This window comes from Anolis sagrei, chromosome X (assembly GCF_037176765.1).
Source record: "Anolis sagrei isolate rAnoSag1 chromosome X, rAnoSag1.mat, whole genome shotgun sequence".
Classification (NCBI taxonomy): domain Eukaryota; kingdom Metazoa; phylum Chordata; class Lepidosauria; order Squamata; family Dactyloidae; genus Anolis; species Anolis sagrei.
The window spans coordinates 58530509-58557034 of record NC_090034.1 but is presented as its reverse complement, the minus strand read 5'-3'; the positions used below and the strand labels follow the sequence as shown (position 1 = coordinate 58557034).

At 43.6% G+C, this 26526-nt stretch overlaps 1 protein-coding gene across 2 annotated transcripts; it reads right to left on the bottom strand.

Moving 5' to 3' along the window:
- Positions 1-1225: 1225 nt before the first annotated feature.
- On the bottom strand, positions 1226-25883 carry LOC132780970 (melanotransferrin-like). Of its 2 annotated transcripts, none has more exons than XM_067473560.1 (17): positions 25791-25883; positions 21915-22004; positions 20366-20529; positions 18608-18707; positions 16351-16527; positions 16104-16266; positions 14754-14818; positions 14473-14630; positions 13476-13665; positions 13019-13167; positions 12857-12947; positions 11075-11260; positions 8027-8195; positions 7858-7940; positions 5114-5304; positions 2812-2983; positions 1226-1469 (listed from the first exon to the last, which is right to left on the bottom strand). In XM_067473560.1, exons 2-17 carry the CDS (start codon positions 21961-21963, stop codon positions 1417-1419), a joined length of 2160 nt encoding a protein of 719 aa, XP_067329661.1. In that variant the 5' UTR covers positions 21964-22004; positions 25791-25883; the 3' UTR covers positions 1226-1416. The 2 variants fall into 2 exon arrangements, with proteins under 2 accessions (XP_067329661.1, XP_067329662.1); XM_067473561.1 differs by having other exon boundaries at positions 8036-8195.
- Between the last annotated feature and the right edge of the window lie 643 nt (positions 25884-26526).

The window sequence follows — 26526 nt, the reverse complement described above, 5'->3', positions numbered from 1 at the left end:
TGCGTGTGTGTGTGCAGCGGCGAAGGAGTGATGGAGCGTGGGGTTGCGTGTGTGTGTGCAGCGGCGGAGGGAGTGATGGAGCATGGGGTTGCGTGTGTGTGTGCAGCGGCGGGGGGAGTGGGGTTGCATGTGTGTGTGCGGCGGCGGGGGAGTGATGTAGCGTGGAGTTGCGTGTGTGTGCGCGGCGGTGAGGGAGTGATGGAGCGTGGGGTTGCGTGTGTGTGTGCGGCGGTGGAGGGAGTGATGGAGCATGGGGTTGCGTGTGTGTGTGCAGCAGCGGGGGGAGTGGGGTTGCGTGTGTGTGTGTGTGCGGCGGCGGGGGAGTGATGTAGCGTGGGGTTGCGTGTGTGTGTGCGGCAGCGGGGGGAACGATGGAGCCTGGGGTTTCGTGTGTGTGTGCGGCGGTGGGGGGAGTGGGGTTGCGTGTGTGTGTGTGCGGCGGCGGGGGGAGTGGGGTTGCGTGTGTGTGTGCGGCGGCGGGGGAGTGATGGAGCATGGGGTTGCGTGTGTGTGTGCGGCGGTGGGGGGAGTGATGGAGCATGGGGTTGTGTGTGTGCGTGTGGCAGAGGGTGTGTGTGTGCGGGAGGCGGCACGGCGGGGCTTGGAGTGGGCATGGCTTCTGCAGAGGGAACGTTGGCCGGAAGGCTGTGTGCGCGCGCCAGGGAACTTGCGGCTGGGCACCAATGCGCATGCTCAGTTGTTTTGCCGTTTTGTGAGTGTGTTGTTGTGTTGTTTTTCATTTTGAGTAGATATGTTTGTACCTTGTGGGTTGTGTTATGGGCATGGGAATTTTGGTTAAGTTTCGTTGGGGGGGTTTGTGAGTTTTGTTGTTTTGCCGTTTTGTGAGTGTGTTGTTGTGTTGTTTTTCATTTTGAGTAGATATGTTTGTACCTTGTGGGTTGTGTTATGGGCATGGGAATTTTGGTTAAGTTTCGTTGGGTTTTTTTTGAGTTTTGTTGTTTTGCCGTTTTGTGAGTGTGTTGTTGTGTTGTTTTTCATTTTGAGTAGATATGTTTGTACTTTGTGGGTTGTGTTATGGGCATGGGAATTTTGGTTAAGTTTCGTTGGGGGGTTGTGGAGTTTTGCTGTCCGGTTGAACCAACCTAACAGATTTATATATATAGATAATTGTATTGAAGTTTGAAACCAGAAAACAGGACAATAAAATGACAAAAGTATCAAGGAGAATAAAAGAACGACAAACACGAAGTTAACCATAGCAACATGAAGGTAAGTATATATAATTTTGCGTTAATTCCTTTAAGAAAATTATAAAATTAATAAATTGAGTGGGGTAGGTTATATAAAACACAGGGAACTAAGGCTGAGAGAGTGTGACTTCCAAGGTCACCCAATAGCTTTTTTTTTAAGGAAATTAATACAGATACATTTTAAAATCAAATAATATGATACTTTTTAAGGTCTTGATGGATCGGTGCAAGAGTCTCGTTTGCAGAAATCCAAAATGCCTGAAAAACAAAAAGGAAGGGAATTTAATGGGTGTTAATTTAATGTATTATTTTTACTTATTATTTATTTATACATTAATGTAATGGGGGAAAGTGGGGAGAGAAATTTAATTGGCATAAATTTAGTATCTAAAATTAAAATACAGCAGAGTCTCGCTTATCCAACCTTCACTCATGCAACGTTCTATATTTTCCAACGCAATCTTCCTCCCGCCAGGTAAAGTGGTCTCACCAAGGCAGAAGAGAGGGGTAGCAGGACTTCCCTGGATCTAGGCCAGTGGTTCTCAACCTTGCCAATGCAGTGACCCCTTAATGCAGTTCCATATGTTGTGGTGACCCCCAACCATAATATTGTTTTTGTTGCTACTTGACACCTGTCATTTTACTACAGTTATAAATCGTAATGTAAATATCCAATACGCAGGATGTATTTTCATTCACTGGACTAAATTTGGCACAAATACCCAATATGCCCAAATGTGAATGCTAGTGGGGTTGGGGGGGGGGTTGATTTTGTCATTTGGGAGTTGTAGGTGCTGGGATTTATAGTTCACTTATAATCAAAGAGCATTCTGAACTCCACCAGCGATGGATTTAAACCGAACTTGGCACAGAGAACTCCCATGACCAACAGAAAACTTCTGGAAGGGATTTGTTTGGGAGTTGTAGTTCACCTATACCCAGAGGAGTGCTGTGGATTCATGCAATGATGGATCTGGACCAAACTTAGCACGAATACTCAATATGCCCAAATGTGAACACTGGTAGAGTTTGGGGGAAATAGACCTTGACCTTTGGGAGTTGTAGCTGTTGGGATTTATAGTTCACCTACAATCAAAGAGCATTCTGAACTCGACCAACAATAGAATTGGGTCAAACTTCCCACACAGAATCCCAATGATCAACAGAAAACACTGTTTTCTGATGGTCTTTGGCGACCCCTTTGACACCCCCTCACGACCCCCTCAGGGGTCCTGACCCCCAGGTTGAGAAACACTGATCTAGGCACTAAGCTCCTATTGATGCAGGCCAAAATCCCATTGGCTTTTTTAGCCACTACATGACATTCCTGGCTCATGTTCCCCTTCCTTCCCACGAGGACTCCAAGATCTTTTTCACATGTACTACTGTAGAGCCAGGCATCGTCCCTCATTCTGTATCTTTGCATTTCATTTTTTCTGAGAGTAACTTTTAAGTATGTTTTCTTTTTATCTGCGATTTCCCCTTGTTGTCTATACCAGTGTGGTCTGCCAATTTTGTTACTGTATGCCAATAAAGGCTGTGTGTGTGTGAATATTTTTTTAAAATATTTTTTAAATATTTTTTAATATTTTTTTCTTACCTGCCTTTGTGCAAGTGAAGATGGATTCGACCATTTTGAAAAATGGCTCTCCGATAATAGCTCTGAAATTGCCATTAATGGCAGAAAGGAGCCTTTTTGTATTGTCTTTAAATAGCAAGTCGCTTCCTCCATAGTTTTGGGATTGAAAGAGTTGAAAGCTTGTGCCTAAATCCTAAAAGAATAGAATTGAAAATATAATAATAATATATTATTATCTATCTATATAAAAATGCTCTGTGGTAATGAGTACCCTAAAAACAAAAGAACCAATGAACAAAATCACACCAAATTTGGCAACAAAACGTCTCACAACACAAGGAGTGACCATCACTCAAAAATTATGATTTTGTCATTTGGGAGTTGTAGTTGCTGGGATTTATAGTTCACCTACAATCAAAGAGAAAATAAAGGGAAAGAAGGAGGAAAGGAAGGAAGGAAAAGAAGGAAAGGAAGAAGGAAGGAGGGACAAGCAGGAAAGAAAGGAAAAGGAAGAAAAGGAAAGAAAGGGAGGAAGGAAGGAGAGGAAGGAAAGAAGAGAAGGGAGTGAGGGAGAGAAGGAAGGTCCTTCATTCAAGCACCGTCGACCTTCCTCGCCTCCTCCTCCTCCTCCTCCTCCTCCTCCTCCCCCTCCTCCCCTTCTTTCTTGCCTGGGGGCTCCGCTGCCACTCATCCGCCCCTTCCTCTTCCAACAGGGAGAGGAGGAGGAGGAGGAGGAAGAGGCTGCCCTCCTGATATAGCAGGGAAAGAGAAGGGGCTCCATGCGGTAAGCCTCCACCTCCACTCCCATGGTGCCCAGTCTCGCTTGTGTGTGTGTGTGTGGCTGTGCACGCACTTGGCTCCTAATGCTTTAACGACCAGCTGTTTCCCCGCGAGGAGGAGGAGGGGGCGTGGCCATGGGTTTCTTTGTGGACATGCAGTTTCTCCTTTGTGGACATGCAGTATAGAAGTCCTTTCTGCTTTTTGTTTTTGTTTTTTTGGGGGTTTTTGTTTTTTGAGTGAAGGACATACGTTGGCCTGATAGCTGTATTGTGTCCAAATTTGGTGTCAATTCCCCCAGTGGTTTTTGAGTTCTGTTAATCCCACAAACGAACATTACATTTTTATTTATATAAGATAAAGGTAAAGGTTCCCCTGACATTAAGTCTAGTAGTGTCTGATTCTGGGGGGTGGTGCTCATCTCAATTTCTAAGTCGAAGAGCCAGTGTTGTCCGTAGATGCCTCCAAGGTCATGTGGTCAGCATGACTGTATGCAGCATCGTCACCTTCTTGCAGAAGTGGTACCTATTGATCTACTCACATTTGCATGTTTTTGAACTGCTAGGTTGGCAGAAGCTGGGCCTAACAGCGGGAGCTCACCCCTCTCCCCGGATTCGAACCACCAACCTTTTGGTCAGCAAGTTCAGCAGCTCAGCAGTTTCACCCAATGCATATTATAAATAATTATATAATATATTATTATTAGATTAGATTATATATTATTAGTATTATAATTTTTTATATATATATGCAGGTAGTCTCCCTAGATGGCGACACAATGCCAGATGTATGGTCACAAATAAATGCAGTCTGGTCGAAATGGCAGCAAACAACTGGCATTCTGTTCAGGCATTCTCAAAAATGTCTGAACAACCCAAGGTTAAGATCTACACTACAGTTGTCTTCCCAGCAGCCCTTCCTCTACGGGGAGCAACAAAGAAACACAAACAAGCCCTTAACACAATGGAAATGGAAATGCTGAGATGGACACTTGGCTTGACTCTTCTTAACCATGTGCCAAATGATGACATCTGTCAAAGACTAGGTATAAAACTAATCAGCAAGAAATGCAAGAAGCAAGACTATGGTGGTAAGGCCATGTCATGAGAAAAGAACCGACATCACCAGCACAAACAGCACTGCATTTGGAGATTGCAGGACGACGACCACGTTGACAAAGGTCAAAGAAAAGATAATCAACAAAGACATGCGTGCTGCCAACCTGTGACATAAGGATGCCCAAAACAAAGCTCTGTGGAAATGATAGTCACAATGCTTTATTGTGGAAAATAGCTTTTTCTCCATTGGGAAAATAGGTTAGATAGAGTATACATGATGATGAACAGAATGAAGAAGGATGGTGAGTATGAAAGAGTGAATGGATTACAAGTGAACGTTAGAGTATATGTGATCGACAGTCATAATGCTAACTCTTCAACGGGAAAATAGATTAGAAAGCATTATTATTATTATTGGTAATAGTAGTAGTAACAATAACACACTGCTCAAACCCTCCCTACAGATGGCCTACCGGATTCTGATTCACCTGAAATTTTTGGAGGAATCTGTGGATTTTTGTTGAAGCGATGGGCCTGGAAACGATGATCCCGGGCGGGACATGTCCCAGGTTGCATTGCGCCCCGTCCATGATGGTTGCCTGTGTCCCATTTGGACAAAGGAGGACAAAGCTGGATAGGACGGAGTCCAGGGCCCCTCCACCAGAATGATGACTTTCATCTGGAGTTAAATGCCATAGAAAACCAACATAATCCCACATAAAATTAGCCAGAATAACTGTCGAGATGTTATGATAGAGCAGGCATTAATATAAATACTGATATTGATAACATAAATATTAATGTTTTTAATATAAAAGGGAATATTTAAAATTAATACTGTATAATATTAATGATATTAAATAACAAATATTAATATTATTAGATATAGGAATAGTAATATAAATAATACTAATATGCTATAAATATTGATATTGATAACAAATATTGATATTATTAATGTAAATAGGAATCTTTAAAATATATAAAAATATACATATTAATAACATTGTTATTAATATAAATTGGAATATTATATAAATAATATCACTATATATAATATAATACTGATATTGAAAATAATTGATATTATTAATAGTAATAGTTATAAATAATATTAATATTATATAACAATATCCATTTTAATAACTCAAATATTGATATTATTGTTATAAAAAGGAACATTAATTATATAAGTAGTATCAATATACTAAGGGATAATGATATCATTAATATAAACAGGAATCTTTATACGTAATACTAATATTATATAATATTATAAATACTGATAATAAATACATATGCCCATCCTGAGATATCTTCAAGATGTCTGATAGTATGGATGGATATAAAAAATCCAAAGTATTTCTGGTCTTAAGCATTTTAATTAATTTTACATTGTAATATTAGAGGCATTCTAAAATATCTTACAATGTTATAATCATAATATAATTATTATTATTTATATCTTGCTTTTTATCTCCACAAGGAGACTCATAGCAACTTATATAAATATTGTTTTATTATAGATATTCTAAACATATTGCTATTCTGAAATAATTATGGCATATATTATGATAGATATTAAAATTTATGCTATTGTAATATCACAGATATTATAAAATATATTGCAATATTATAAATTATACAAAATATAAAGTAAATTATATAAAATATATAGTATTCTAAATATCACAAAATATATTTCAATATAGTAAAATGTCAAAGTGTATACGATCTGGATGAGGGTGAACAAACTGCAGAGTAGCAAAGCACAAGGGCAGATGTCTTCCCTGTGTCTGGTTGTGATCCCCAGGTTGTGCCAGTCAGCTTTCGTATGATATTGTTTCTAGCACCCACTTTTTGCTTGATGTTCAGGCAGTGCTTCTTGTAGGTCAGAGCACGGTCCAGAGTGACTCCCAGGTATTTGGGTGTGCTGCAATGCTCCAGTGGGATTCCTTCCCAGGTAATCCTCAGATCTCAGGATGCTTGTCTGTTCTTGAGGTGAAAAACACATGCCTGTGTTTCAGATGGATTAGGGATCAGCTGGTTTTCCCTGTAATAGGCAGTAAGAGGTCCTAGAGCTTCAGAGAGCTTCTGTTCAACCATTTCAAATCTCCCTGCTTGAGCAGTAATGGCACGATCATCAGCATAGATGAAACTCTCTGTCCCTTCTGGCAGTGGCTGGTCATTTGTGTAGATGTTGAACATGGATGGAGCAAGCACGCTCCCCTGAGGCAGGCCGTTCTTCTGTTTCCGCCATCTACTTCTCTGGCCCTGGAATTCAACAAAAAAGCTCCTGTTTTGTATCGGATTTCCTATGAAGCGAGTGAGGTGGTAATCCTTTGTGATATTATAAATTTTCCTCAGGAGAAGGTGATGATTTACAGTGTCATAGGCTGCTGACAGGTCTATGAAGACAGCTCCTGTGATCTGCTGCCTTTCAAAACCATCTTCTATGTGCTGAATCAGGTTCAGCACTTGTGATGTGCAGCTTTTGCCTTTCCTGTTTTCTTCAGTGCTGACTTGGAGGCCTGCTTTTACAAAGACAGCGCTTCCATACTGCGCATGTGATCTTTCCGCTAATAAGATAATTCCTGGAACTTTTGGTCATTTCTGTTGTTTATCTCTATTTCTTGGACACACAGCACGTCACATTTCTTATCTCGGCACAGTTCATAGAGCAGCTGTTCTTTGGCCACTGACATGCCTTCGATGTTGATTGAGATAATTGTCATAGTTGGTCCTAAAAGGTCTGTTGGTTGGTTGCATGCTGCAAGTCGCTTCTGGTCACTTCTGGGTGAGAGAATCAGCCGTCTACGAAGACGTTGCCCAGGGAATGCCCAGATGTGTTGTAATCCTGCGGGGAATGCTTCTCTCATGTCCCCCGCAATAAGGTTAATAATCCAGTATGGCTGGTTTGAGATGGTTTTTAACAATTTGATTTTAAATTGGAACAACGGATTTTAATTTTTGTGTATATTTATAGTTCGTTTTTATTCCGGCATTGAATGTTTGCCGTATTTATGTTGTGCTCCACCTTTCGGGTGAGAAGGGTGGAATATAAATGCTTTAAATAAATAATATGTTATAACAATTATATGATAAACTGTAATATATACATATATCACAAATAGAATATATAAATGTTCCATAGCACTTTATGATATAAAATATAATATCATAAATATTATGGAACATACTATAATATTAAACACAGAGGAAAACACCTTACATTCGATGTTTTGGAGTAGGTCATGATGCTCTACAAAGGCCACGTCTCCATAATGCCTCCCATCGGAATCCCCCAAAAGACACCTAAAACATGGGAAAAAATGAAATGTCATATGGCATTATTGTGACTTCCAAGCTGGCATTGAGGAAGCCATTTGGTGGCTGAGGACCTTGCTTGCCTGAGGGCTCCCCGGTTGCCGTAGTAACGCTCCCCATGATTGGCGGCACAGTGGGAAGGGCCTTTCCCTGCCCCTTCCGCCTCTGCCCCAAGGCAGACTCTGCAAAGGGGGCCGCCATCTTGTCCTGGCATGCAGCCCTTCCAGAAGAAGGCTTGGTATGCTAGAGAAAGAGAGAAACTTTAATCCAGTTTTTCATGGGCTGTTTTCAACCTATTTATTATTTATTTATTTATTTATTTATTTGCTTCACTTGTATACCACTCTTCTCAGCCAACGGCAACTCAGAGCGGTTAACAACCAGTATCAACAATACAGTACAAAATCATTGGTCATTTAAAACAGTAATATCAATTAGTTAACATCAGGACATCAATACAACAATACAGGAAAACAACAATCCATCACGTCTCATCAATAGAATCAGCATCCGATCTCATTGTCCATTAGTCCATATTCCAGTAATCAATCAATTGCACTGCTTCGTTGAAAGCCTGTTCGAAGAGCCAGGTCTTCACTCTCTTCCTGAATGCCAATAAGGAGGGGGCCGATCTAATGTCTGTAGGAAGGGCGTTCCACAGCTGGGGGGCCACTACTGAGAAGGCCCTGTCTCTCGTCCCCGCCAGACGATCTTAACGTCCTAACTGGTTCATAGGAGGAGATGCGTTCGGACAGATAGGTCGGGCCAGAACCGTTTAGGGCTTTAAAGGCTAAAGCCAGCACTTTGAATTGTGGCCGGTAGCAAATTGGCAGCCAGTGGAGCTGGCGCAACAGAGGAGTTGTATGCTCCCTGAGTGCCGCTCCTGTTAACAACCTGGCTGCCGATCATTGGACCAATTGAAGCTTCAGAGCAGTCTTCAGAGGCAACCCCACGTAGAGAGCATTGCAGTAGTCTATACGGGATGTAACCAGAGCGTGGACTACCGTGGCCAAGTCAGACTTCCCAAGGTATGGGCGCAGCTGGCGCACAAGTTTTAATTGTGCAAATGCTCCCCTGGTCACCGCTGAAACCTGGGGTTCCAGGCTCAGCGATGAGTCCAAGATCACACCCAGACTGCGAACCTGCGTCTTCAGGGGGAGTGTAACCCTGTCCAACACAGGCTGTAACCCTATACCCTGTTCGGCCTTTCGACTAACCAGGAGTACCTCTGTCTTGTCTGGATTCAATTTCAATTTGTTCGCCCTCATCCAGACCGTTACAGTGGCCAAGCACCGGTTCAGGACCTGAACAGCCTCCTTAGAAGAAGGTGGGAAGGAGTGACAGAGTTGGACATCATCCGCGTACAGATGACATCGTACCCCGAAACTCCGGATGATCTCTCCCAGCGGCTTCATGTAGATGTTGAACAACATGGGAGACAATATTGAGCCCTGAGGAACCCCACAAGACAATGGTTGTGGGGTAGAACAGGTGTCTCCCAGTAACACCTTCTGAGAGCGGCCCTCTAGGAAGGACCGGAGCCACTGCAAAAATATATTTGTTCAAATATTATACCTCAGTGAAATTATGAATGCACTGCTGACAATAAACTTGAACAAATAAAGATCAAATTGAATCGGATAGCCCCGACCTGTAGAGAACAAAAGACCCACAGAAAAGGTAGCAAAAATGTCAATGCAACCTAAACAAACAAATTGCAGCTTAAGAAAGGCTGACTTGGTCAAGAGGGAGGCAGAGAGGAAATACAAACAAAGAGAGCCAGTTAAGTCTGGAAAAAGGTTTTTCTGTTTTTCCGTGACCCTGTTAATCACTGTTTCTCTCTCTCTCTACAGTTGGTAGTAGCCACAACAGTCATTTACTGTTGTTTTCTGCAGTCTCTTAATTTGCCAGGCATGCTGGGCCCATAACCCTTGTTATGTCCAAAAGGAAATGTCCCCACAATCAGACTGGGATCTTCAGCCTTCTCTGCCAAAGGGGTTCCTAAGACCACCAGAAATATGTTTTCTGCCCCTGCCCCCCAGGGGCCCCGACCCCCAGGTTGAGAAACACTGCCTTAAAGGGAAGAGGCTAACTCTGGATGTATTTATTTACTTCAATTATATATGCTTTTCTCCCCAAGGGGGACTCAAAGCGGTTTCTAATATATTCATGGCAAAAAAATTAATGCCTGACAAAAATTTACTGCCTGTGGTTCCAGGCTCAGTGATGAATCCAGCAGAACTCCCAAGTTGCAAACCTGTGTCTTCAGGGGGAGTGTAACCCTGTCTAACACTGGCTGTAACCCTATACCCTTTTCGACCTGTGGGGATCCCTCCCATAATGGCTATTTACAATATAACCTCTCTTAACTAAAGAGGAAAACAGAGGAGGTTTCTGTGGGGGTGGGACCCATGGTGGCGCAGTGGGTTAAACCGCTGAGCTGCTGAACTTGCTGACCAAAAGGTTGGCGGTTTGAATCCAGGGAGCAGGGTGAGCTCCCACTGTTAGGCCCAGCTTCTGTCAACCTAGCTGTTTGAAAACATGCAAATGTGAGTAGATCAATAGGTAGTGCTTCTGTGGGAAGGTAATGGCGATCCATGCAGTCATGCCAGCCACATGACCTAGGAGGTGTCTATGGACAACGCCGGCTCTTCAGCTTAGAAGTGGAGATGAGCACCAACCTTCTGAGTTGGACATGACTAGACTTAATGCCTTTACCTTTACTATTTGTGGGGGCACAACAGTAACCCAACATTTTATCTTCAAAATAGGTAAGAATAGTTTAAAACTTCAACATATATGTAGCATGAATGCTGAGTAGATGTGGAATCCCCTTTGTTTGTTAAGCAATGTTGCTTAGATAATCTGTATGTCTGCCTTCTTTCTCTGCGTAAAGGTTGCTCTGATATACTCTCACGCTGAAAAGGCAATAAAAAGAACCTTTGTTCAAAAAGTATTCATGACAATCTTTGCTGGACATCCTCAACCTCGGAAACTATGCATTCAGCCCCAGAATCATCCTCCTATCTTGGAAACTATGCATTCAGCCCCAGAATCATATTGGCCCTTGCGGCTGCAGCACAGTGATGCCGCTCAGGGTGTGTGTGTGTGTGATGCCTTACCAGTGCTGAGGTTGCAAGGGGCACTGGTCCCGTTTCCGGAAGCATCTAGAAAGATGTGGCGGGAGGGGAGTGCCCACCCAGCAGGGCTGAACTCGTACCCGTGGCAGGAGCGCCGCCCACGCAGGCCCTGTAGGCCCAGGGCCCCAAAGCCCTTCTTTCTGGCCAGCACCACCGCGAAGGTTGGACCTGGCATGAATACAAGAGAGCAGGCAGCATATATATATATCTATATAAATAAAAATGTAATGTTCGTTTGTGCTATTCACAGAACTCAGAAACCACTGGGGCAATTGACACCAAATTTGGAAACTATGTCCCTAACAACCCAATGTATGTTCTCCACTCAAAAAAAACAACGAAAACAAAAAGCAGAAAGGACTTCTAAACTGCATGTCCACAAAGGGGAAACTGCATGTCTACAGAGACCCATGGCCACGCCCCCCCCTCCTTGCGGGGAAACAGCTGGCCGTTAAAGCCAGGCGCACATGCACGGCCACGCACACACACACAAGCGAGTGGAGTGGAGTGGAGGTGGAGGCGCGCCGCATGCAGCCCCTTCTCTTTCCCTCCTATGTCAGGAGAGCAGTCTCCTCCTCCTCCTTTCCCTGATGGGAAAGCAGCAGCAATGGCAGCAGCAACGGAGCATCCACGCAGGGAAGAAGGGGAGGGGGAGGCCAGGAAGGTCCACGGTGCTTGAATGAAGGACCTTCCTTCTCTCCCTCCCTTCCCTTCTTTCCTCCCTTTCCTTCCTTCCTTCCTTTCCTTTTCTTCCTTCCTTCCTTCCCCTTCATTTCCTTCCCTCCCTTCTTTCTTCATCCCCTCCCTTTCTTTCCCTCCTTCCTTCCTCCTTCCCTTCCTGTCCCTCCTTCTTTTTTCCCTTCCTTCCCTTCTTTCCCTCCCTCCCTTCCTTTTTCCTTCCTTCCTGTCCCTCCTTCCTTCTTCCTTTCCTTCTTTTCCTCCCTCCCTCCCTTTCCTCCTTCTTTCCCTTTCTTCATTTCCTTCCCCTTCATTTCCTTCCTTCCCTCCTTCCCCCTCCTTTCTTTCCCTCCTTCCTTCCTCCTTCCTTCCTCCCTCCCTCCCTCCTTCTTTCTTTTCCTTCCTTCCTGTCCCTCCTTCCTTCCTCCTTCCTTTCCTTCTTTCTAAGATATAAATACAATATTAAATAGAAGGGACAGTAAAGAAGTAACGAGAGAAGGAGGGAAAAAGGGAAGGAAGGAAGGAGAGAAGCAGGGAGGGAAAGAAGGAAAGATAGAGAAGCAAGGTAGGAGAGAAGGGAATAAAAAACTAAAAGGAAAAAGAGAGGGAAGGAAGGAGAGAAGTAACAAAAGATAGGGAAGGAAGGAACCAAAGAGCAAAGAAAGGGAGGAAAGAAACAGGTAGAGATGGAAGAAAGATGAGAGGGAAAGAAAAAGAGGAAAGGAAGGAAAGAGGGAAGGAAGGAGAGAAAGAGGGAGGGAAGGTTGGCCACAGCAACGCGTCGCGGGTACAGCTAGTATACACACACACACACACACATATTTACTGGCCATCCCCGAGTTACAAACATTCAAGTCACAAATGACTCCTAAGAGCAACAGGGCTTAGACAACAGAAAGTGAGAGGAATTTTATATTATTATATTAGTATATTGTTATATTATATTAAATATTATTAGTTCTAATATACTTTTGTTATATTAAATATTATTAGTTCTAATATACTATTGTTAATCAATCGGAGATATGATGTCTGTCACAAATTGACATTTACATTTTTATTTATTTAGATGGTTAAAATACTGACCATAATCTTCAACCGCAACCGGAACCAATCTGCAGATATCAGCAAAGTATGAATGTGTTGCATCCAGCCTAACAGCGTCTGCTTCGTTTCTCTGCCGCATAAAAGGAAGCATTTAATTATGCAAACAAGCCTACTGCTTCGTTAATGTCAAGGATGACGCACCTTGATCTTCTCGATGCAGCCAGACATGGAGTCGGCCTGGATGCACACCAAAGGGTCAGACTGAACATTCAGTGCCCATTCTTCGCATTTATGGAGTTCAGCGTCACTGATGCAGCACCAACGGACCAGGCTTTCGGACAGAGAAGGCCCTGCAAACAAGGAATTGACCAGTTTACTGTCCAGAGAAGAGTGACCACTTGTCTGGGAATGACCCAAACCAAAGATATAGGGATATCAAGGTAAACCTGAGCATGATCAGCTGCAAGAACGGCCCAGATGATTCCAGACTGCATCAACAGAAGTATATAGGAGACTGTGGGTTACTTGGAATAACCCTGTGTCCAGTTCTGGGACTTTAGGCAGACCTCAATTGACCTCCAAGATAAAGATATGTGTGATGCTGCATCAAAAAGAACCATGATGCTCTCCAATCAATAGGAATATATAGGAAGCTCACCTTCGTGGCCCAAGCCTTGCAAAAGGGAGATGTAGTCCAGGCCCAGGACTTGGGTAATGTCTTCCTCCTCATCTCTGACCAATCGCAAGCGTCGAGTGGCGTCCCGGAAAAGCAGGTCCTTCCCTCTGAAGGGGGCCGAGGAGAAGAGTTCGAACCTGGCCTTCTCCTTCCCTTCTGCTCCAAAGAGTTGCTGGAAGGGATAGGTAGCTCAGGATAGATAGATCTAGAGAGGTAGGTAGGTCTTACCTGTAAGGACAGGTGACAGGCAAACAGGTCACCCAGAATCTCTCTCTCTCTATCCATCTATGTGTCCCTCTTACCTGTCAGGTAATAGTAATAGGTAGCCCAGAATGTCTATCTATGCTTTATTACCTGTAAAGACAGGTGAGGAGCAAGCAGGTAAGGACAGATAAGAAGCCAAATGTAACCCTGAATCTATTTAGCTACATAAATGTAATCTATCTATCTACACTATGCATCACTCTTATCTGTAAAGACAGGTGAGAAGGAAAAGGCAACCAAGAATGAATATCCACCCACCTGTCTAGATGGATCTATCCTGAGCTACCTTATCTCTCTCTCTCTCTCTCTCTCTCTATCTATCTATCTATCTATCTATTTCTCTTACCTGTAAGGTCATATAAGTAATAGGAGGCTCAGAATTTCTGTCTGTCTATGCTCTTTTACCTGTATGAACAGGAGGGAAGCCAAAAGTAGCCCCAAATATCTCTATATCTACTTTGTGTTTAAGCGTCTCACCTGTAAGGATAAATAAGAAGCTAAATGTAACCCTGAATATCTATCTATGTATACATGACTCTTACCTGTAAAGACAGGTGAGAAGGAAGAGGTAGCCCAGACTGAATATCTACCCATCAATGGTGCTTACCTGTTAGCAAAGCAAAAGTTGCTTACCTGTTAGGAAAAGTGAGAAGGCAAAGGTTGGCTAGAGTTTGTCTATCTATCTATCTATCTATCTATCTATCTATCTAATTACCTGGGCCAGAGTGATGAACCTCCCGGCTACCTTCCGGAAGTCCTTCCGAGTCAGGAGGGCCCGTCCAGGGCCGCGGCCGAGGTGACAGGTCGCAGAGGCTGTTAAGGGGGCAGTGGACCCGTCGGGGCACAGGAGCTCGTATTCGTCTAGGTCTGATTCTTAATGAGGAAAGGGTTTTTATATGGTTATTCATGGAGGGACCTGGGGGCTGAGATGTTGGGTCAGGGGTCAAGAGGTCAAGGCTGGGGTCGAGGGGGCAGAGCTTATAAATGAGGGCTTACCTGTGGCATTCAGGACCGCCAGGTGATCCAGAAAAGCCACTTCTCCGATTCCGCTCCTCAAGCACCTGTGTTGTCATCATTAGCATAAATTTAAATATTAATATGAACTTTTCATCCCATAAGCATTGAACCCATATTTTTGGCTTTCCTTTGAGAAATAAGTGGCCACTCTAGGCATTTGTTTGGGCTTCCTGGTGATTCAATTATATGTTTACCTTGAAAGAACCTTGAAAAAGCCTAGAGGGGACATATTTCATACAAACGAAAGTATAAAGATCAAGGTGTATTGAAAAGATGGACTTAATGCACAGGAATACCATAGAGTTGTACTGGTGGACCTAGGGGATTCCTAGAGAGGACATGTTTGATTAGACTACTGTAATGTGCTCTACGTGGGGCTGCCCTTGAAAACGGCCCAGAAATTCCAACTGATCCAACGGGCGGCGGCCAGGTTGTTAACTGGTGTTCCTTACAGGGAGAGGTCAACCCTCCTGTTTAAGGAGCTCCATTGGCTGCCGTTAATTTTCTGGTCCCAATTCAAGGTGCAGGTGCTTACCTACAAAGCCCTAAACGGTTTGGGATCCGCCTACCTGTGTGACCGCATCTCTGTATATGAACCCACACGATCTCTCCGATCATCCGGAGAGGCCCTCTTCACGATCCCACCTGCGTTGCAAGCGCGATTGGTGGGGACGAGGGACAGGGCCTTCTCTGTGGTGGCCCCGACTCTGGAACTTTCTCCCCAAGGACATCAGACAAGCCCCAACATTGGCAGTCTTTAGGAAGAGCTTGAAGACGTGGTTGTTCCAGTGTGCCTTCCCAGAATAGGAAACTCCTAGCATCATGTCCCAATTGCACTTTACTAGAGATTTAAGATTGTCTGCACACCGCACCTATCTCCAAAAATCTATCCATCTCACCTGTCATGTTCAGCATTTTAAAATTTTAATCATTACATTTGTCCCGGCCTTAGTTTTAAATGTGTCACGGTGTTATTGTCTAATGTTTATTGCTATTGTTTTAATGTTTATTGCTTGTTTTATGAGTTTATTGTTGTATTTGTTATGCTGTTGTTTTATTGATGTGTTGGGCCTCGGCCTCTTGTAAGCCGCACCGAGTCCTTCGGGAGATGTTAACGGGGTATAAATAAAGGTTTATTATATTATTATTATTTGATATGATCATGAACGCTATTGAAACGAAGGACTTCCTGGGACAAGGATACCATAGAGCCACACTGAAGGACCTAAAAAATTCCTAGAGAGGACTTTTTTTAATCTAAATGAACCATGGTTCATAGCGAATCCTACTGAAACGAAGGAACACCACAGAGGACCTAGAAAATGTCACCTGAAGGCACCCTCAGAGTCGAAAAACGGTTCGCCACCGTTGGTTTCGCAGAAGTAGTTCCTGTCCCGAAGGTATGACCTCTGACCTTGGCAAAGGGCGCAAAGCTCAGGGGAAGAAAGGCCAACACCAGGGACGCAACTGGCGTTGAAGTATTCAGAAACGGCTGGAAGAAAACAAGGAAAGTAAGTTAATCTAATTTAATCAATTGCTGTGGTTTGCTGTACAGGATGCCCATCTGACTGCTCACCGCGACTCAGGGGTTGACCTCTGTCCCACAGGAGGTCGTTCTGGGCTAACAGAAAGCCCAAAGGGAGGTTCCAGCCAGATGTCCATCTTGCCCCACTATGGCAACTTCGTGACCCTTTCAGGCCCTTGATGTCGAGGGTTCCTTTGCGGGTGACCGCCACTGAGAAGATGCAGCTCCCTACAGGCCGGAACCATAAAATAAGTGAGCAAAAGTAAACTGAAATGGCCACTTCCTGTTGTCTTATTGTTTACAAAATAGCTGCTTTCTATTATCCACAGCAGTCTTTCTCAACTTGAGGATTGGGACCGGGGGGGGGGGGGGGTAGCAAAGCCCTTATTTCTCATGCCAGTAAGGTAATGCTCAAGATCCTGCAAGGAAGACTCCAGCAATACATGGAGCGAGAGTTGCCAGATGTGCAAGCTGGGTTTAGAAAAGGCAGAGGAACGAGAGACCAGATTGCCAATATCCGCTGGATAATGGAGAAAGGCAGGGAGTCTCAGAAAAACATCTATTTCTGCTTCATTGACTATTCTAAAGCCTTTGATTGTGTGGATCCTAATAAATTGTGGCAAGTTCTTGGTGGGATGGGCATCCCAAGCCACCTTGTCTCTCTCCTGAGGAATCTGTACAAGGACCAAGTAGCAACAGTCAGATCTGACCACGGAACAACAGACTGGTTCAAGATTGGGAAAGGCGTACGGCAAGGCTGCATACTCTCACCCAACCTTTTTGACTTGTATGCAGAACACATCATGCGATGTGCGGGGCTTGATGAATGCAAAGCTGGGGTAAAAATTGCTGGAAGAAACATTAACAACCTCAGATATGCAGATGACACCACTCTGATGGCCGAAAGCGAGGAGGAGCTGAGGAGCCTTCTAATCAAGGTGAAAGAAGAAAGCGCAAAAGCCGGGTTGCAGCTAAACATCAAAAAAACCAAGATTATTTATTTATTTATTTATTTATTTGGTATGCTTGTATACCGCTAATATCTCAGCCTGTGCGGCGACTCATTGCGGTTTACAACATGTTAAAATATACAATGTTAAAAAATACAATTCACTTAAGCATATAAAAATTAAAATTAAGAATACATACAAAAAACATACGCAGTATTGGGCCACCAATACAGATCGGGACATCTCATAGTTAAAATCGTCATCCAATTCGTTGTCTTGATTGCTAATCCATGGTCAGATAAAACATCACGACGAGGGTCAATTGAAGACTTGCTCAAACATCCAGGTTTTTAGTTTTTTCCTAAATGCCATTAGCGAGGTCGCTGATCTTAATTCAGTAGGGAGGGCATTCCAAAGCCGGGGGGCCACCGCAGAAAAGGCCCTATCTCTCGTTCCCACGAGCCGCACCTGTGAAGCAGGTGGGATGGAGAGAAGGGCTTCTCCTGAAGATCTAAGGGTCCTGGTGGGCTGATAGGCCGAGATACGTTCGGATAGGTATGTAGATTATGGCAACAAGAATGATTGACAACTGGAAAATACAGGGAGAAAATGTGGAGGCCGTGACAGACTTTGTATTTCTAGGCGCAAAGATGACTGCAGATGCAGACTGTGGCCAGGAAATCAGAAGACGCTTACTTCTTGGGAGGAGAGCAATGTCCAGTCTCAATAAAATAGTAAAGAGTAGAGACATCAGACTGGCAACAAAGATCCGCCTAGTCAAAGCCATGGTATTCCCTGTAGTCACCTACGGATGTGAGAGCTGGACCTTAGGGAAAGCTGAGCGAAGGAAGAGAGATGCTTTTGAACTGTGGTGTTGGAGGAAAGTGCTGAGAGTGCCTTGGACTGCGAGAAGATCCAACCAGTCCATCCTCCAGGAAATAAAGCCCGACTGCTCACTGGAGGGAAGGATACTAGAGACAAAGTTGAAGTACTTTGGCCACATCATCAGGAGACAGCAAAGCCTGGAGAAGACAGTTATGTTGGGGAAGGTGGAAGGCAAAAGGAAGAGGGGCTGACCAAGGGCAAGATGGACGGATGGCATCCTTGAAGTGACTGGCTTGACCTTGAAGGAGCTGGGGGTGGTGACGGCCGACAGGGAGCTCTGGCCTGGGCTGGTCCATGAGGTCACGAAGAGTCGGAGACGACTGAACGAATGAACAACAACAACAACAGCAAAGATCATCAGAAAACATATATTCCTGATGGTCTTAGGAACCCCTTTGGCAGAGAAGGCTGAAGATCTGTTGGTAACTAAGTCACTGCTTCTTATTGTTTACAAAATGGCCCTTTGAACATACCTTCTGGATAAACTTCCTTTGCCGCAATGGTCAGTCCATAAACTTTGACGGCGGAATAAACATCTCCAGCATCCAACGAGACCACATCTGCCTTATTTGCCTAACAAAGAAATAACAGTAACAATGAAAAAGGATTTATTTCTGGATTTTCTTCACTGAAGTTCAACAAGTTTTCCAAGTAGCTCTTAATTAGAACATATTATCTAATGGCTGAAATCCCAGGGATAACGAGTGGATAAACACTAATTATTGATTGTTAGAATAATTCATATATAACAACAAGGCTTCCACCCAAAAAAGATTGTCTAAGGTGAGGAAATATGTTATTACAATATAACATAACATTATAATATAATATAATGTAAAATCTATACATTGACATAATTTACTTATACAATTTGCTTCTTAAAAGTCCGAGAAAGTTGAATTGTTGGCAAGATTTATTCCAATTTATTAGATCTGAGGCTGAAAGAGTGTGACTTGCCCAAATGATGGCAGCCAATCCCTTGCAAACAATAGAAGCTGCCATTTTGTGAACGAGATGTAGCCCTTTTTCTAAGCTCTAAGAGGCAGCCATTTTCTAACCAATAGGGATTGGATGATTTGCAAAAATTGGGTCATTTTGTAAAAAATAATCAATAGTTTCGTAACCTATAGGAGGTGACCATTGTGTGAACAATAAGAAACAGTGACTGAGAAAACAGTAGGAGGTGGCCATTTTGAAAAGAATGGGAAGCGGCAATTTTGGAAACAATATGCAGCAGCTTCGTAACCTATAGGAGGTGGACATTTTGCAATAAGAGGCAGCCATTTTGTAACCAATAGGGATCGGATAATATACAAAAACGGAGAGTAGTCATTTTGTAAACAATAAGCAGCAGCTTCATAACCTATAAGAGGCGGCCATTTTGCAAACAATAAGAAGCAGTCACTGAGTAACCAATAGGAGATGGCCATTTTGTAAAGAAATTGAAGTGGCCACTTTGTAGACAACAAGATATAAGCAAGAATGAACCATGTTAGAAACAATAGTAAGCCATAAACAATAAAAGACAGCCATTTTAAAAAGAAAAACATGACCTTTTAGAGATCATAACCATTTAGAGAAGAGCCAAAAACCCATTTCAGTAGACTCTTCTCAAGTCGTATACAACCAAATGTAATTGTGCAAGTCAATTGACTTCAGTTGTTAGACTGAACAACCTGTTGTCTCTGATCTGTTAGGAAATAGAGAATATGCCAGTGCATAAAAATAGCAGTTCTTCAGAAGTGTTTTTCAGTGTCCAAAAATATATATACTCTCCCATAAAACAACTTCTTTTACATTATGCACTCACGAGATAAAATAAAGTAGACTTTGGTAAAAAAAAAAAAATGGTTTACTCATAAACTTCATGTGTTCAGCATACATAGGTACACAACTTATCGGTCAGTTACAGATATGTTTGAGATATTTTCTGTGCCATGCAGTCAAACCATCTCTTATAATAAACAGCAAGCGTTTGCAAGTCTGCTATCTGAGCAGTCCCAAAGTCTAAAGAGGTCTGTGCTCTGTGCTCGTCTCAGAGTGGATCATGTGGTTTGCAGCCCCTTTCACAACATCGCAGGAAAAAAAAGAGATAGAGCAATGAAAGAAAGCTGCATATAAGAACATACACACAATAAGTAAGCAACAGGATTATAAACAAGAAAATTACTAGAGGAGTCTTCAAGAAGGTTGTAATTTCCAATAATTTTGTAACTAATAAGAAGACTCACCCTAATCTTGTCAATACAATCGCGGGTGTTGTGAACTCGAATGCAGGACATTCGGGTGAAGGCACTGAGGGCGGATGGGGCCGAGGAAGACAGCAGCGCCCGGGACAATTCTGAGCACTTCCGCTGCTCTGCATCCGACAAAGTACACCACCGGACCTTCTTCCCTGAGGGGAAAAAACCCTTTTGTCAACCATAGGAAGCGGCCATTTTGGCAACCATAGGAGCAGTCATTACATAACCAATAGGAAGCACGTATTCTGTAATCCAATAGGAAGTGGCCATTCTGTAACCAATAGGAATCCCCCATTCTGTAACCAAGAGGAAATGGTAATTCCATGACCAAGCAGCCATTTTGTAAACAATAGCTAGTGGCCATTCTGTGAGGGAAAGTCATAGGGAGAAGGGAGCAAGCTTGTTTTCTGCTGCCATGGAGACTAGGATGCGAAACAATGGCTTCAAACGACAGGAAAGGAGATTCCACCTGAACATTAGGAAGAACTTCCTAACTGTGGGAGCTGTGGAACTCTCTGCCCTGGAGTGTGGTGGAGGCTCCTTCTTTGGAGGCTTTCAAACAGAGGCTGGATGGCCATCTGTCAGTGGGGCTTTGAATGCGATTTTCCTATTTCTTGGCAGAATGGGTAAGATTGGCTGGCTCACAAGGTCTCTTTCAACTCTAGGATTCTATGAAAGTTAAAATGTTGATCAAATAGAAGCTAGATTGAGGCGTGGCGCTACGTTTTACAATTGTTCTCAGTGATGATCGAATAAACTCAGTGACAAAGATTTCCCATCTCTGGTAACTAATTAGGACCTAGAATTTCCAGATATTTATATCAGCTGTTGAGAACTGTGGCAATTATTAACTGCTGAACTCTTGGTGGGAAACAACATGTTTACATTATCAAAAACAGTGGCTCTTTTAAGTAAAGAAGTCAACATAGTGGCTTCCTGTGTTTAAGAATAAAAACCAATGTCGCTTAAGGAAGTCAAACAAGGCTCCTTAAGAAGAAAATCCAACGATCATTCAATGATCATTCAAGGAAAGTCAACATCTGTCCAGGAACAAGTGGAATCAACATGTTTTAGCTGCCTGTCAGTATTTACAACTTTCAGAACATCATCAGCAGAAATATGGTAGATAAAAGACACTTTACTATTCCAAAAATTGTGGCAGACCAGAGGAGTCTGGTCCACCCACCCATTTTCTCTGAGGGATGGAGAAAGGTGGTGTATGTGTAGAATGGCAGATTTTCTAGGAACACAATCTGGCCTACTTCGAGCTGTGTTTTCCAGGAGAAGGAGGAAGGGATGGTAATGTATGAATGATGATGGACGGATGTCTGTATGTGTGTGTGAATGCTGAGTAAAATGTAATTCCCCTTGTTCGTGTACCCAATGTAGCTATAGTCTGTGTGTCTACTTTCTTTCTCTGTATTGTTCTGTGGTATACTCTGTCACATTGTGAACAAATTAAAAGAACATTTTTAATGCTTTTTAGAGTTTAAAAAGTATTTCTGCCAGCATTTGCATAATTGCTTTTGAATTTTACCTGCGGAGGAGAGGAGGAGGAAAGGCAGGAGAAGTAGAGCCGGCTTCATGGCTGCAGAGTCTCAGCAGGAAGCTGGGTGCACGTTTCCCTCTTGTTTTGATGCCAGGAATCACAGGAGAATGAAGACAAAGGGAAGAAGCAGTTTATAGATATATATATAGGGGGGGGGGGAGTTCATTTTTGATGGACTCAAGTGGGGGGGGGCAGAATAAAGAGAGGGGAAGTCAGGAATGAGAATAAAATGGAGAGAGAAAATCAGGGTGCAAGATAAAATTGTAAAAAGGGGGAGGAGGGAATCAGAATTAAAAAATAAAGTAACCCAAGTGCCACTAATGGAATATTATCTATTGTGTTGTCGAAGGCTTTCATGGCTGGAATCACTGGGTTGCTGTGAGTTTTCGAAGCTCTATGGCTATGTTCCAGATGCATTCTTTCCTGATGTTTCACCCAAATTTATGGCAGGCATCCTCGGAGGTTGTGAGGTCTGTTGGAAACTAGGTAGGTGAGTCTGTGGAATGTCCAGGGTGGGAGAAAAAAAAACCTCTTGTCTGCTTGAGCCAAGTGTGAATGTTGCCATTGGCCACCTTGATTAGTATTTAATGGTCTTGCAGCTTCAAGGCTTGGCTGCTTCCTACCTGGGGGAAATCCTTTGTTGGGAACTGTTTTCTGGCCCTGATTGTTTCTTGTCTGGAATTCCCCTGTTTTTTGAGTGTTGCTCTTTATTTACTGTCCTGATTTAGAGGTTTTTTTTCAATACTGGTAGCCAGATTTTGTTCATTTCCATTGTTTCCTTCTTTCTGTTGAAATTGTCCATGCACTTGTGTATTTCAATGGCTTCTCTGTGTAGTCTGACATGGTGGTTGTTGGAGTGGTCCAGCATTTCTGTGTTCTCAAATAATATGCTGTGTCCAGGTTGGTTCATCAGGTGCCTGACTTCTCAGGTTGAAGTAGTCTGCAGTGCCTTTCGTGTTCCTTGATTCGTGTCTGGGCAATGCTGCTGCATTTGGGGGTCCCTCTGTAGACTTATCCACAGCTGCATGGAATACGGTAGACTCCTGCAGAGGTGAGAGGATCCCTCTTGTCCTTTGCTGAACGTAGCATTTGTTGGATTTTTTTAGTGGGTCTATAGATAGTTTTCAGGTGTGTTTCTTTACCTTCTTCCGTATGCGGTCCGTTCCCTTGATGTATGGTGGATACATCAAGGGAACTGGGTGGATCTCTGGGTGGATCTCTGTTTTTCCTCTCATGGCTTGTTCTTGGCCATGCAGCTCTCCTGATGTCTGTGGTGGAGTCTCCATTGGCCTGGAGAGCCCAGTTTAGGGGGTTCAATTCACCTTGGAGGAGGTGGAGTTCACAGATGATTTTTGCACGGTCTGCCATGGCTTTAATTGTGCTTCTTTTTTGGCTTGATGAATGGTTGCAGTTTTTATGTAGGTATCTATCAGTGTGTGTAGATTTTCTGTAAATTATGTGGCCCAATTGTTGACAGGGTTTGTGGATGACTAGGGGCCCTTCCACACAGCCCTATATCCCAGAATATCAAGGCAGAAAACATCTGCTTTGAACTGGGTTATGAGTCCACACTCAGATAATGTGGGATTTCCTGCCTTGATATCCTAGGATATAGGGCTGTGTAGAAGAGCCCTAGGACATCTAGAAATGGCAGCTTTCCTTCATTTTCTTTTTCCATGGTGAATTGGACGTTTGGGTGGATGGTATTAAGATGGTCCAGGAACCTGTTTAGTTCTTCTCCACTGCTCCAAATGGTGAAAGTGTCATGCACATATCTGAACCATAGAGTGGGCTTTTTCTTGCTGTTTGTTTTTCAAAGTGTTCCATGTAGAAATTTGCTACGACTGGGCTGAGAGGGCTCCCCATCTTCTATTGTTTTATAGAAATCCAAAAGGTGCATTTTGATTGGTGTTAATACATTGTCCAATTGATTGATCTATGCCTACCAAATGCATTTCTGATGGGCTCTCTATTACTAAGCAAGCAAACAGATGGAAAACAACAGAAACTGGAATAAACTGGCAAGTAACCCTGACACACTGGGATGCACTGTGGTAGGCACCAGGCACTGTTTTTTCTCTTAGTTACAAGTTACATGCTGTGTGAAAGAATAGGGAGGATAGGCCTGAAAGCTACTCCTTAAACTGCTGTGGCAGCTCAGCTCTTTCTCCAAGTTATACTTTTGTCTGTTTACCCTCTGCAGATGGGAGTTACAGTCCTATGTTGTTGTTGTTGTTCATTCATTCAGTTGCTTCCGACTCTTCGTGACCTCATGGACCAGTCAGCGCCAGAGCTCCCTGTCGGCTGTCACCACCCTAGCTCCTTCAAGGTCAAGCCAGTCACTTTAAGGATACCATCCATCCATCCACCTTGCCCTTGGTCAGCCCCTCTTCCTTTTGCCTTCCATTTTCCCCAGCATAATTGTCTTCTCTAAGCTTTCCTGTCTCCTCATGATGTGGCCAAAGTACTTCAACTTTGTCTCTAGTATCCTTCCCTCCAATGAGCAGTCAGGCTTTATTTCATGGAGTATGCACTGGTTGGATCTTCTGGCGGTCCAAGGCACTCTCAGAACTTTCCTCCACAGTTCAAAAGCATCTATCTTCCTTTGCTCAGCCTTCCTTAAGGTCCAGCTCTCACATCTGTAGGTGACGACAGGGAATACAATTGCTTTTACTATGCGGATCTTTATTGCCAGTGTGATGTCTCTACTCTTTACTATTTTATCGAGATTGGCCATTGCTCTCCTCCCAAGAAGTAAGCATCTTCTGATTTCCTGGCTGCAGTCTGCAATCTTTGCACCTTGTCTGTCACTGCCTCCATGTTCTCTCCCTCTATTTGCCAGTTGTCAATCATTCTTGTTGCAATAATCTTGGTTTTTTATGTTTAGCTGCAACCCAGCTTTTGCACTTCCTTCTTTCACCTTGATTAGAAGGCTCCTCGGCTCCTCCTCGCTTTGGGCCATCAAAGTGGTGTCATCTGCATATCTAAGGTTGCATATATAATGTTTCTTCCAGCAATTTTTACCCCAGCCTTGCATTCGTCAAGCCCCGCATATTGCATGATGTGTTCTGCATACAAGTTGAATAGGCTGGGTGAGAGTATACAACCCTGCTGTACGCCTTTCCCAATCTTGAACCAGTCTGTTGTTCCATAGTCAGTTCTTACTGTTGCTACTTGGTCCTTATACAGATTCCTCAGGAGAGAGGCAAGGTGATTTGGTATGCCTATACCACCAAGAACTTGCCACAGTTTGATATGATCCACACAGTCAAAGGCTTTAAAATAGTCAACAAAACAGAAATAGATGTTTTTCTGAAACTCCCTACCTTTCTCCATTATCCACCAGATATTGGCAAGGGGATTTTTTACTTCTATTTAATTTTGTTTTTATATAATCTTGTTATTAATTAATATTATCTTTTCAGTTCTCCTTATTTTATCTGATCTATTGATTGCAATACATTTTGTTCCGTGGTCAGTTCTGACTGTTGCTACTTGGTCCTTGTACAGATTCCTCAGGAGAGAGACAAGGTGGCTTGGGATGCCCATCCCACCAAAAACTTGCCACAATTTATTATGATCCACACAGTCAAAGGCTTTGGAATAGTCAATGAAGCAGAAATAGATGTTTTTCTGAAACTCCCTGCCTTTCTCCATTATCCAGCGGATATTGGCAATCTGGTCTCTCCTTCCTCTGCCTTTTCTAAACCCAGCTTGAACATCTGGCAACTCTCTCTCCATGTACTGCTGGAGTCTTCCTTGCAGGATCTTGAGCATTACCTTACTAGCATGAGAAATAAGTGCCACCGAAGAGTCCTATACAGCAATTAAAATCTCATAAAACTACAACTCCTTCAGACTCACAGCCCTCAAGGCGTCCAAGCAAAATGCAGAGCCTCTCCTTCCGCCTTCGTTGTGACCTGTCAGTCAAAAATGCAGAGCGGTAGGCAGCCAATGGGAGACACCTGGTGGGCGGGGCGTTACGGCCAATGGGAGGGCGAAGGAGGAGCGGCTCCTCGGGTGGGTTTTAGCAGAGCCTCTCCCGCCTCCTTCTCTCTCTCTCTGCCACCAGAGGCCGCTTTCCTTGCAACCCGTCAGTCAAAAATGCAGAGCGGTAGGCAGCCAATGGGGACCACAGGTAGGCGGGGTTTCCAGGACTTGACCAATGGGAGGGCGAAGAAGGAAGGGCTTCTAGGCTCTCCCTCAGCAATTTCTTTTTGAGGCGGGAAGGCGGTGGATGGAGCAGAGAGAGAGGTATATATGTTTCCCTCCTTCCCTTTGGAGCGAGGCTTGCTGCCTGCCTTCAGGAAGACGCAAGGCCTTAATGGCCGCCAAGGCCCCGCGCCTCTCTCTCCCTGCCTTTTTTTCTCATACGGGCCTGTTGAGCCTCTCTCCCTGTCTCACTTTGTGCTGTACTTTGCAGGGAGGCCTTCTCTTCCTCCCTTTTCTGTTTCTCGGGGCCTTTGAGGAGGAGGGGCGGGGCTTAAGGGAGCTCCTCCCCTTCTCCCTCCCTGATGCTAATACTGACCTGCTATCCATTTCTTCTTGTCGAACTCAAGACTTAATTCTGGGCAATGGGATCTCTGGCCTGTGGAGGTCT